The 12256-nt window shown below is 38.6% G+C and overlaps 1 protein-coding gene across 1 annotated transcript; it reads left to right on the top strand.

The window, feature by feature from the left end:
• LOC109840834 (RGG repeats nuclear RNA binding protein A-like) lies at positions 1 to 8278 on the top strand. The gene is made up of 6 exons (XM_020409623.1): positions 1 to 362; positions 801 to 1209; positions 1296 to 1440; positions 7462 to 7620; positions 7693 to 7749; positions 7839 to 8278. Exons 1-6 carry the CDS (start codon positions 188 to 190, stop codon positions 8022 to 8024), a joined length of 1131 nt encoding a protein of 376 aa, XP_020265212.1. The 5' UTR covers positions 1 to 187; the 3' UTR covers positions 8025 to 8278.

Raw genomic sequence — 12256 nt, 5'->3', positions numbered from 1 at the left:
GGGTTTCGCTCTCATCTAAAAACTTCATCCATTTCTTTTAGCTTTGACGCTTCTAAAACCCTAGCCCTAGATTTTTGCTCTCTCCTCTTACTATTTAATGGCGATTTATTCCAGTAATCGCTCTTGCTAGTATTGGCTGTTTTGGTCTGAGATTCATCCGGACTCGAGCCTCGATCGGTGATCAGCGATGGCGACGGTGAACCCGTTCGATCTCCTCGTGGATGACGATAACGACGATCCGACGCAGATGATCGCTGCTCACAAGCAGAAGGTCGATTCGAGGAAGCCAGCTCCGGCGACGAAGGGCGCTGCTCCGGCGACGGCGAAGATGCCGTCGAAGCCTCTGCCGCCGTCACAAGCTGGTGAGTTCGTCATAGTCACCTGGTGCTTTTTGAATATCCTGTTTGATGATTGGTGAGGTTTTAGTACTTGCTGGTTAAGGAAATGTTTTAAAATGATTCTAAGTAGTTAAACATTCAGCAATCGTTATTTTTGTTATGTTGCTACCGAATGAGGAGGTACTTTGTCTAACTGAGGTATAAGAAGATTGAAGGTCAAAATTTGATACTTCTTAGCTGTTTTGAGCTTGCAAAGTGAAATTCTTGAAAGGAAATGTCGTAAGAATATAAAAAAAATAGTTTGTGGAATAGAATTGTTTGAGTTATGTCATACTTTCTGATATATCGGGGGAAATTTCAAAACGGTATTACGTAGTTTTAGATTCGTACGTTGACAGTCCTTCCGCTTTATCAAGTTTGTATAAAATAACCGTAACTTTGAGTAAACTGGCCTTTTGATAGTGAGGGAAGCTAAGGGAAACCCTGGAGCACCACGTGGTGGTGGTCCGGGCCGTGGAAGGGGTGGTCGTGGTGGTTCTGGGCAAGGTCGTTATCTTGGGAATGGAAATGCCAATGACTTTGCAGGAGGTTATCGTTTTGGTGAAGATGGAGATAGCCGTAGGCCTTTTGACAGGGAGCGTGGATCCTACAACGGACCCTCAGACAGGGAGCGTGGAAGCTACGATGGACCACGTCAACCTTTCCGAGGTGGGCGCCATGGTGGGTATAGTAATGATGAGGCTGGAGGGGATTCGGAACGGCCTCGGAGAACCTATGAGCGGCGGAGTGGTACAGGTCGTGGATATGAGATGAAACGGGATGGGGCAGGGCGTGGGAATTGGGGAAATGCTACTGATGATGCTCTCACACAGTTAAGATTAGATTATTTAGTCGTTTGCAAAGTGATTGGTTTTGTTATTATGAGTCTGTAGTTTCTGAATGTGCCTGACTATGTAGGGAGACTGAGGATAATGTGAATGCTGATGGGAAGATTGCAAATCCTGAGAAACAGCCGGAGCAGGAACATGCACCATTAACAGAGGCAGGCAAGGAAAACAAGGAAGGAGGAGCGACAGAGGCTGAAGAGAAAGAGGAGGAAAAGGTAATGTCTCTTTAACTGATAGTCATATATTAAATAATATATTGATTCTTTCTATCATGTCCATTAACATTTTTTGTGTGAGTGGAACCTTACTATTAACAACTAGTGACCTCTATGGTCAGATCCAAGTATTGTGTATTATTAGCTATGTAGGCTGCTCAAAATTTTAATTATGATTAGACTGGCGTCTTTATTATGGTGTACTGCATTTCTGTCAGCTGTAGGCTTATAACGGCAGATTCCATATTCCATAAGGACTCAGATAATATTTATGTGTCTTCACCTTTAAACAGCTCAAATATATATTCACGAGTCATAAATTAGAACTATAAGTTACATGAATGCGGTAGAGAAATATAGGATTGTCTTTAAGATGGAAGTACCTCCACGGTAAATGCTACACTATCATGAAGATCATAATTAAAGAGGTTTTTTATACATAACTATTGATTTTTCATACATAGCTATGAACATCTCCAAAAACTTGTTGTCATCATTAAATCCAATGTTTTAGAAAGCACTAGGTGTATCAAGGTGCCAACATAGCGCCTAGTGCCGAGGCACTATGTGCCTAGGCGAGCATAGTATGCAGGCATTTTTTAGCACCAAGAAAGGAACTTTTTCAAAGATTCAAGACTCTAGCCTCACCGTTTCATCAAAGATCAACTTGGATCAAGTTCTGATCTAATCAGTTTTAACCAACTCGTTCTCTTTAAACCAGTATGCTTAAATGGGCAATAAATTCCTTTTCAACAAGGTGACTATCAGCTTCCCATTTTCACCTTGGCACTCTTAAGAATTAAGCAGGTGGCCTAAGTACCGATTAGGTAGGCAGATGCTCAGACTGCATTTTAAAACAAATAATTTAATCCTCTCTTACCTTTCAATGTATAAGCATCTTAGATCTGGGAGAGGTCATACTATCTGATTTTTGCTGCTTTAGTAGTTTACTCTAGCTGACCACCATTTCCTTGCTTCTATTGGATTTGTCTCTTACAAACTTCTTTCTACCAATGGCTATTTTCTGTAATAGGTTCACTGAAATTTATAAGTTCATTATACATGTTTTATGAATCCATATTATCTCAATGTCCCAACAATTTCCACTTGCAATGCAAGCTGAATGACAGGAAAATATAAGCCAGTATAATTTTCTCCATATTTGGTTCTAACTTTGAAGAAATTCTGAGTTTGACCAAATTTGGAATCAGGGATGCAGGCATGCAGCACCTCATTCCTGTCTCCTGGTTGATTTCATCTAGATTCAAATATATATGATACTCATAGGACTAGTTAAGTGCTACTTATAAGCCATAGTTCTTTATTACACTTTTTTGGTTTGCTATCCAACGACTCCTCCAACCTTCCAAGTATGCACTGGAGAGAATGGTGGCTTACGGTACAATATTTGTTTAATCAACTCATTTTTTAGAACTGCAAATTGATGCTAGTAGAAACTTAAAGTGGCATATTGTCCATAACTAGTGGGTGAACATATTCATTTGAAATCATCTACTTTTCTTGAATATGTTTGAAACTCATTTTCAATTCAAAATCTGTTTATAATCATTCTCCAGGTTTCATCTGTCTGTTATGTTACCTTCATGATTGTGAAGATAAATTGTTAGCACTTTCAGTTTATAATTTTTATTTCAAATAACATGACATGAATACGGTCTCATAGAACTATACTAGGACATGACATGAAAAAATAATATTCTCAATTCTCAAAGTGTTACCTTACATAATGAATCAATTTATGTTATAAAGCATGTTAAATTCTACAATGCATAGCATGGACTAATTTTTTATTGTTTTTGTTCCTGTAAAAATCAATATCAACCAACAGATTTTATGTAGAGGAGCTGGATGTATGCCACATCAAGAAGCTGGTGTGACACACCAACCCCCTTTTAACCAACGAGGTCATCGGGTGGCATATGTCATATGGGTAGATTCTCTCATATAAAATGATGTAGCTCAATATCAACCAAGTATGGCTATGAGGGTTTCTGCCCCCTTTGTACACTTCATTGAGAGTGAGCTATGTTTGTATATGAGAGGATCCCCTCAAATGATACTGATACCAATTATTCGCTCTCTCAAGTGGATAAGAGCTTTTGTCCATCTAACTTCTTATCCATTGATTTTGCTCGAGATTCTTGATAGTGTGTATGATATAAATCAAGACAAACATGTCAAAGATAACATTTATATGTATAATGAATCTCAAAGCAAAATTAATGGATAAAAAATTATATGGACAAGATCTTATCTATTTAAGTGGATTTAGCTTATTTGTACGCACACATGTATATATGGGTTTGGTTGCAATACACATGATGTAATTAACTTAGTTACACACATCTGTTTCTACCGTTGAATTCTAACTGATTGATGAAGATCAAGGACTTCATATCATGAGGAGACAAAATCAACTTTCTTTCCTCTTTAAAATGTTTTATTTATTTGTATTCTCTTAATTCCATCTTAGTCTTCTTTCCCCATATTAGGTTTGTAAACTGTAAATGACTTTGTGATCCGTCTGCATTGCTTCAGCAAATTTGATAGGGAACAAAAATCATTTGTGTGAATTGCAAGGATATCTTTTTGGTTCTTAGTGTACATACATATTTATTGATAAGCAATTAGTTCTCATTAAATATGGGAGAGCACATTTGTATTAAGAACCAAAAAATTACTTACAATTCACTCTTTAAGTTTTTTGTTTTCGTTCCGTATCAATTTTGTTAAAACAATGCAGACAGCTCGTGAAGTTCCTTCCAATTCACAAATCTAATACAAAAGTTTAAAAACTAAAAAGATTAAAATGTAACTTGCAAACTCAATCAGCTAATGTTATAAACTGGCACTGTGGCCACATTCGGCCTCTATATTCTGCTAAATTGGGGATACTGGCAAGACTTGCCATATATTCCAGTGTCTCCTTTTCCAGCTTGCTCACATTCAAAGTGATGTGTTGTCGAATACACTCCCAACTCCCTTGAACTATGATCTGCCTTGTGCATGATTAGTTTGTGGTGTACTAAGGAGTAGGTTTTTAGATCGGGCAACCCAAGAAATAATTACTGATCAGATTCAACAAGGTCTTTGTGCTATATTCATCAATAATGTTTAGCTTTCTTTTACTTAATTTTGTTCTCAAGGTGTAATTATGGGAGTAAATTTGGAGTTTAAACTTCTGGTTTTTAATGTGCTTTGAAGTGTGTTTATTTTTACCTTCTATCTTTTGAAAAGATGAGATTTTCTGTCATTAAATTTTAGTTTACATGTCTTTAAAATTCAAATGCATATATATGTGCCTTTGCTGTCGACGTGCACACAAACTATATGTTTATAACTATTGAAATTTTTTTCTCCCAATTGTCCTATGGTAAGAATCCAATGAAGCCTTCTTCCTTCATGGTTTACCTAGTGGCGGATTCAAAAAAGTTTTCTTGGAGTGGCGGAAGGAAAGTATTTATTAGACTAAAAATAAGAATGAAAATATTATAAATTTATATGCAAATGGGCAGCTAATTTGTGTAGTGGTTAGATAAATAATTATTGGGTCATTTGGGAGCAAAATTTTTAAATATATGGGGGCGGATTTCTTGACTAAAGCTAAATTTATATCTTAGGGAGAGCCACGGTTGTAATGTTTTGGATAGGGCCTAACAAATAGGAAATTTTGAAAATGCCAGGGGCTGCAGTCCAACTGCAACCACAGCCCCACCCACACCCCCCCCGACTAAACAAAAAAAAACTAAACAACAAATCAAACCAAAAGACTCAAATCAACAAAAAAAAAGAAGAAGAAAAGAAGCCATAGATCCGCCACTTTTACCATTCAAATTAGTGTACTTGTGCCTGCGTTCAGAAACCAAAGTGTAGCAAGTCTGGTAAAACTAGTTGGCATGGAGAAGGGGCACCAAATATTATAGAAAGAACTATATAAAAAGAACTATATAAAAGTTGGTGAAAAGTGAAGAGCAAGTGGAGAATAGATGTTCTTCTGAGGTCATTCATGTACCAAGTGCATTACAGGCTCTTCAGCAATTTAAATGTGAAACATAACAGTTGCTGATGTGTCTGCTACTACTGAAAATCGGTAAAATATTGATCACAAGGAATGCCATGGGGTTCATGGCATGCAATGGATCATCTTGCATTGCAGATGTCTATTGTGAGAGCATTATTATTATTTAGAATAATGTTAACTTTCTTTAGAATGCAATAATGTGAAGTTCTTTCATATTTCATCTTGGTCGACATGGCACTTTAAAGCTTAATCGTCCCATCATTTGATGGCATAAAGTTGCATATATGTTGTTAGTGCACATTTTCAAAATCTAAATTTGGTAATTTGAACAGTACGATTTTTTTTACAATGTCAGAATAATTTGGTTAACGGGTTATCGATTGATCTTTCTAAAAGTTAAATAGAAACAATTACCAGCCAGATTTACTGGAAAGCATCATCTTTTACTCTCTTCTATGAAATATTATAAACTTGGATTATAAGCACTTCTATTCTTGTCACCCTAGACAAGACAAGGTTTGTTGATATCCATGACACTGAAGGACGCAACGCCAACGGTGCTGGTGTTGCGGGTTATGGTTATCTGTTTCATATTTTTTTGTTCTTGTTGGTATTGAATATTAAATTGCTAGTTCTTTTTCAACGAAGAACTAGTTTCATAACAATTTCATGGTTTCTCCTCTGGCTATTGTTTGGACTTTGGAAGCCTTCTCCACAACTAGAGGTTCTTAGTAAACTTGCTCTTATTTTCTATGAAAGCTAGCTTGAGTGAAAATGTGGCAGTTTTTATGCTTTCATCTTGACAAGCAAGCTATGAAATGTGTTTTCTTGGATGTGCATGGAACTTGTAGAAATAATGTATTTTGTTGCAGTCAACGCTGGCAGCCAAAAATGTAGAATATAGATACAAGGTCAGTGGCTATTATTGTTAAGAGTAACGGCTCTGTGAGTGCAGGTTTTGTCCTGAAAAGGGGCGCTCAACCTGCACAGAAAGGTAAGAGTGTAAAATTATATACCTCAACCATCACCACGACTCCAGAGTTTGGTGTAGTTGCAAGGTCTTTGAAAAAACAATATAATGGATTCAGCAACTTGGTATGGAGGGGGAAGGGCTCTGCTCAATGGTTGTTGAGCACGGATTGAGGATGTGGGCGTGGACATTAGATTCTTAACTGGAGCAAATATATGCAAGTAATTATGACAAGGGCATCTCAACCATGCTAATTCACATGATTTACTGAATCTTTTGACATTGCTCTTTGATAGTTCTGTTGGAATTTTCGGTTACTTTCATCACTATGAAGATTTTTCCATTAATTTAAATATTGACACTCATTTCTGCTTTTAGACCATCATTTCTTTCCTATCTTTTTTCCCTCTTCTAATTCTATGTATTTTTTTTGACAGATCATTAATTTGACAGTGCATTGTTTTTCTGTTACGACAGTTTATTAATTTGACTTCAGCGGTGCATACTTGTTTTGGACATTGTGTCAAATTATCTAATGCAAAAAGCTTTCGTCTACATTAAGCTTCTATATAATTGTTTGAGCTAACAACTATTTTTATGTGTATTAAATTCTTATTGCTATGAATATCATGATTCTTGTCTAAAACCTATGATTATGTAATGCCCTTGAATTCTATAATTGTTGTCAACTGTATTACTTCAGCCCGCATATGAAGACATTTTTGCGTAACGCCTGTTATTTATTTTCAAGCCGTTACTCTGACATCTTTATGAATCTTTGTTGTATCCAAACGGAAATGATAAGCTTACAGATTAATTTTGAGATACTAATCCTAAGTGATCCGATGAGATTATTTGTATTCCTGCCTCTGTTTCTCACTCGTCTGGATTTAATTTGTGTAAATCTAGATTATAGTTTTTATTTTAGAAAAAAGATAATTAATTTTGAATAACTAGTTTATAGCGCCAGGGTTGACAATTATATATTAACCTCTTCTGCTCCTTGTAGGAGATGACCTTGGAAGAGTATGAGAAAATAAAGGAGGAGAAGCGCAAAGCCCTGCTCGCTTTGAAGACGGAAGAAAGAAAAGTTGAGATAGACAATGAATTGAAGTCTATGCAGGTGCTCTCCTTGAAGAAGGAAAATGATCCCATCTTTATCAAGTTGGTAAGTTTTAGCCATCAAAATATATGCTACCTATCAATGGAAATTAGTTGCGTTGACATTTAAATTTTATAGGGTTCTGACAAGGAAAAGAAGAAAGAAAATGCTGATAGGGATGAGAAGGCCAAGAAGGTGTGTAATATTTCTATCTCGTGCAATAATAATGTAATATTTGCTTCTTTTTTATTGACACTCCCATTTCCCCTTTTCCTTGTTTGTAGTCTTTGAGCATCAACGAGTTTTTAAAGCCAGCTGAAGGCGAGAGATATTATGGTGGTGGCCGTGGCAGAGGCAGAGGAGCCCGTGGATCCTTCCGAGGTGGTTATGGTGGTGGTGGTGGTTCTGCTCTGGCATCTGCACCCTCAATTGAAGACCCTGGACAGTTTCCTACACTTGGAGGGAAATAGAGCATAAGCACTTGTGCCACCGTCATTAGTATTTACATGTTTCTTAGTTAATAATGAGATTCTCTGATTCTGGTCATTTAAATTTTGTTTTCTTTTTCCTATTTTCAAACTACTGTATATTGGAGTTTTTGCTGGGACAATGTTTAAGAGTCTGGTGAGTTCTCTGTTGGACATGATTCTGGGATGTATTGTCATCTTCTTTTTTGTCTCTGGGAAAGTTTTGTTGACATTATTTATGGTTATGGGTCTGCATATTTTGTTAACATACTTCACCTATTCCTTGCATCATGTTTATTTGAGCAAAGTAGTGATATGATTTTGCTCTGAATTTGTGTTGCCGAGTTGAGCAGTATCCGGGGCTTCTTATTCCTGTTTATATTTATTGAGAATTTTACCAATTGCCTTTCTACAACAGGTAAATGGCACTGGAGTTTCTTGTTCCGCTAATCATTTATCATTGAAAAGAACTGTTATAACTTATCTTTGGATTAGATAGCTGGACTTTTAGAGGTTATGATGATATTAATATTTGAAAAGAAACCATAATATTTTTGGATTCAGAAAAACTTGATAACTTATTATGCCCCACGGCCCACCCCCCTACACACAAGAAAAAAACCCAACCCCCAAAAAAACAATAGATAGTTGAATGGAACAAGGTAATAACCGTAAACAGTAGGGGTGCATACGGTTCGGATATGATGTTTGTCATATTTTCATGTCTGCTTACCAATTACGATATGGATGCAGATGTCTCAGTAAGGGAAACTCATCTCATCTCATATCTGGGCTAAAATCATATATATATATTATATATAATATATTATATATATATATATATATATAATATATAGAGGAGAACTTGTGTCAACTTAAGTGGATAGTGAATAGTGTGTCCACCAAACTTTATATCCACTCATTTAACATATAAAAAGTCACTTCATATCATGCAAGGATCCCTAGGAAACATCCAAGGGTTAAAAGTTTGGTGGATGTCCACTTAAGTGGACACAAGTTTTGCTATATATATATATAATATATATATATATGAACAAATTTTTAAAACAACCTTTTTATAAATATTAATTGGTAAAATCGACCGTTCAAGAAAATAATTGGCAAATCGACCCTTTGGGTCGATTTTGCTGCGAAGAAACTTTGTTGAAGTGCACGGGACTACTAGTCCGCGTGCATCTCTCTCCTATCTCCCTACCCCCATCCCACCTGGCCATCTCTCTCTCTCCTCACTCATCTCCCCCTCTTTCCCTACCAATCCCTCCCACAGCATACCCCTCCCACTTCCCCTCCCACCTCTAACCCAAATCGACGCCGCTCTGCTGGCGTGGTGATAACGACGATGGTGATGGAGCTGCGGGTGCACGCTGAGCGTGGCTTGGTGACGCGCGGTCGAGGGGCTCGGCTGGAGGGCAGAGCTCGAGATGCTCAGGTTGAGCTCAAGCTCGAGGGAGGAGCGGAGGCTTGAGGCGAGAGGGGCGGACGGCGGTGAGAGAGTTGGGTTCGACGGTGGCTGGGCTTCGTCGTTTGCGAGGGGAGAGTGCGGTCGGAGCTTTGGCACGACGTCGGTGCAGAGTTTGGCCGGCGATGCAGGAGATAACGAAGGTGTAGGCGGTCGGCGTCGGGCTCGGGTTGGTGGCATAGATCTGGGGCGGAGCTACGGGTGAAGGAGGTGGTGCTTGGTGAAGGTGGTCTGGCGGGTTGGTGAGAGAGGGAGATGCATTTCTTGAGTTGAGGGAAAGTGGAGGACGGCTGCGTCGATTTGGAGTTGGAGGTGGGAGGGGAAGTGGGAGGGGTCTGCTGGGGAGGGATGGGGGTAGGGAAGAGGGGGAGGTGAGTGACGAGAGAGAGAGATGGCCAGGTGGGATGGGGGTAGGAGAGAGGAGAGAGATGCACGGGACTAGTAGTCCCGTGCACTTCAACAAAGTTTCTTCACAGCAAAATCGACCCAAAAGGGTCGATTTTGCCAATTATTTTCTTGAACGGTCGATTTTGCCAATTAATATTATAAAAAGGTTGTTTTTAAAATTTTGTCTATATATATATGTGTGTGTGTGTGTGTGTGTGTGTGTGTGTGTTTTATTGTGTTCCCATTTTCGCCAAAGTACAACTCAATACTAAGTAGATGACAAGTGTATTTCTACACGCTATGCCCCAATCAACTTGGCGGCCAGAGACAATCGGGACCGACAACCAAACCGACCTGACGAGACGACACCCCTCACTGTCGGCATGAAAAACGGAGTATGTCTACACGAAAGGCGGTGTCTGTCACCCCCTTCTATTGAAGACAACTCGTCACGAGTCCACTCAACCACTTTCCAGACAATTGCAAAAGTTGACTTGAAAGACGTTACTTCACGGAGAAGCTAAAGAATTGTGTTTGTCTCGAGTCTCTCCCTCTATGACGACGTATCAACATCACATTTAATGTTTGGCAAGTGTCATCATGATTTTAGCCCAGATAGTCTCCATGACTCATCGGACCATGTGGGTCCCGACCATGCCGCCAGTATCCTCTCATTTAATGCCAAAACGATCTTCCCTCCACTTGTTGGCCGACACCTGTAAAGCAAGTGCTGACGTGACCGCCAGCCTATACTTCGCCACCGCCTCACTGCTCTCGGCCAAAGTGATCAATCTACTCTTATACCCTAAATATATATACAGATACTATTCTACCTTACAAGAGATAGAATCTTGATTTCAAAATCTGATCCTTAAGCAATCGCACGCACGATAATTACAACAATTCTTTAGAACTCCACTCAAGTTCATCAGCTAACTTGATCGTTGGAGGTACAACGGGGGAACCAAACCCCACCCTCTTACGAATTTCTACTTGTATAGATTTTACAGATACCTCACTCAAGAACCAGACATAAAGTTAGAGAAGAAAGCGACTCTTTCTTCAATACTGAACAAAAATCACCAATCCTAGACATAATTGATTGTGTGAATATTTAACATCAACAATATATGTGTGTGTGTTGATACAAGACAAATATGAGAAAATTGTATAATATAGAGAAAAAATATATATTTCTACGATACAAAAGATTTCATATAATTTGTTCATTATATCTAAAAAACCAAGATTAGATCTCTAGATCATATTAATCTAAATATTAAAACGATCGCAGTTGTATGATCAACATATATTCAGATATTTCGAATACGGATTTAGATATTTTACTGTATAACTACATCCATAACCATATTCTGTCGGTTGTAGATTTTAGTATACGGTTGTGCACCATATTTGAGATCGAGGTTTTAAGGTCCATGAAATGCATGGAGCTAATGACCACTATTTTCATGATGTCTTGTCCACTGAAGATGCCCCAGTCCAAACAACATTTATACACAGTGACAGCTCTCACAACAACAGCAACACTTGGATCGTCACATGTCATCTATTCATTTCATTTTCTGTGCCCTTAAAAGTTTGTCATCATATATTCCTCACAAGTCATAAGGGGGCAACGAAAAATAAAAACGTCATCATCAGATGCTGTTGGAGTCAATCATGACCCTCAGAAAACTGCAGCAGGCAACAGTGGCTTCGCTCTTTCAGACCCCTCTAGCTCCTTAGCTTTTTGGGTGTGTTATTGACAAGAACCCATCCAAAATCTTGAATGATTTAGTACTGGCTTGGATGCTTCTATAATGTCCAGTCCAATCTAAGTCCAGTCATTTAACACTGAACCGTCACCTCACCACTAGCTATCATTAGTAAGATTGTCTTTTGTTGCATGGGTACCAGTATCTTGCCTCCTTTGGTGAAAAATCCAGGGGAATGACCCAGTGACCAAAATTAACCAACAAGGAAATCTGTAGGCTCCAGGGATAGGGTTGGTTCCTTCGAGGAAAGGATGGGCATAGGCTCATGAAGCTTATTAAATGAATGTGCGACATTGGAAGCCTCCGCTGTTGATAACAGTGCTCGCATAGTTAAATCAGTGTCCCCTCGGTGCTTTGGTCTTTTCAAGCTTGGTAGGAAAAAAGGATATGCCTTTTGTTTGCAAGTTGGAGATAGAGAAAAGATTAGCTCGCAGAATTTGTCTCCAATTGTTCACTAGATCCTGGCCCTGAGGCGTAATTACTTAAAACATGACTCAAATGGCATATATCAATCTCGGTTCTTTAAACCCAAAACTTACCGAGAAACACTCATCAGCAGATCCTACCGTAGCCTTAATCTACAGAGGGACTTC

This window comes from Asparagus officinalis, chromosome 5 (genome assembly GCF_001876935.1).
Source record: "Asparagus officinalis chromosome 5, Aspof.V1, whole genome shotgun sequence".
Lineage (NCBI taxonomy): Eukaryota > Viridiplantae > Streptophyta > Magnoliopsida > Asparagales > Asparagaceae > Asparagus > Asparagus officinalis.
The sequence above is the reverse complement of the archived record's forward strand: the minus strand, read 5'-3'. Positions and strand labels throughout refer to the sequence as shown.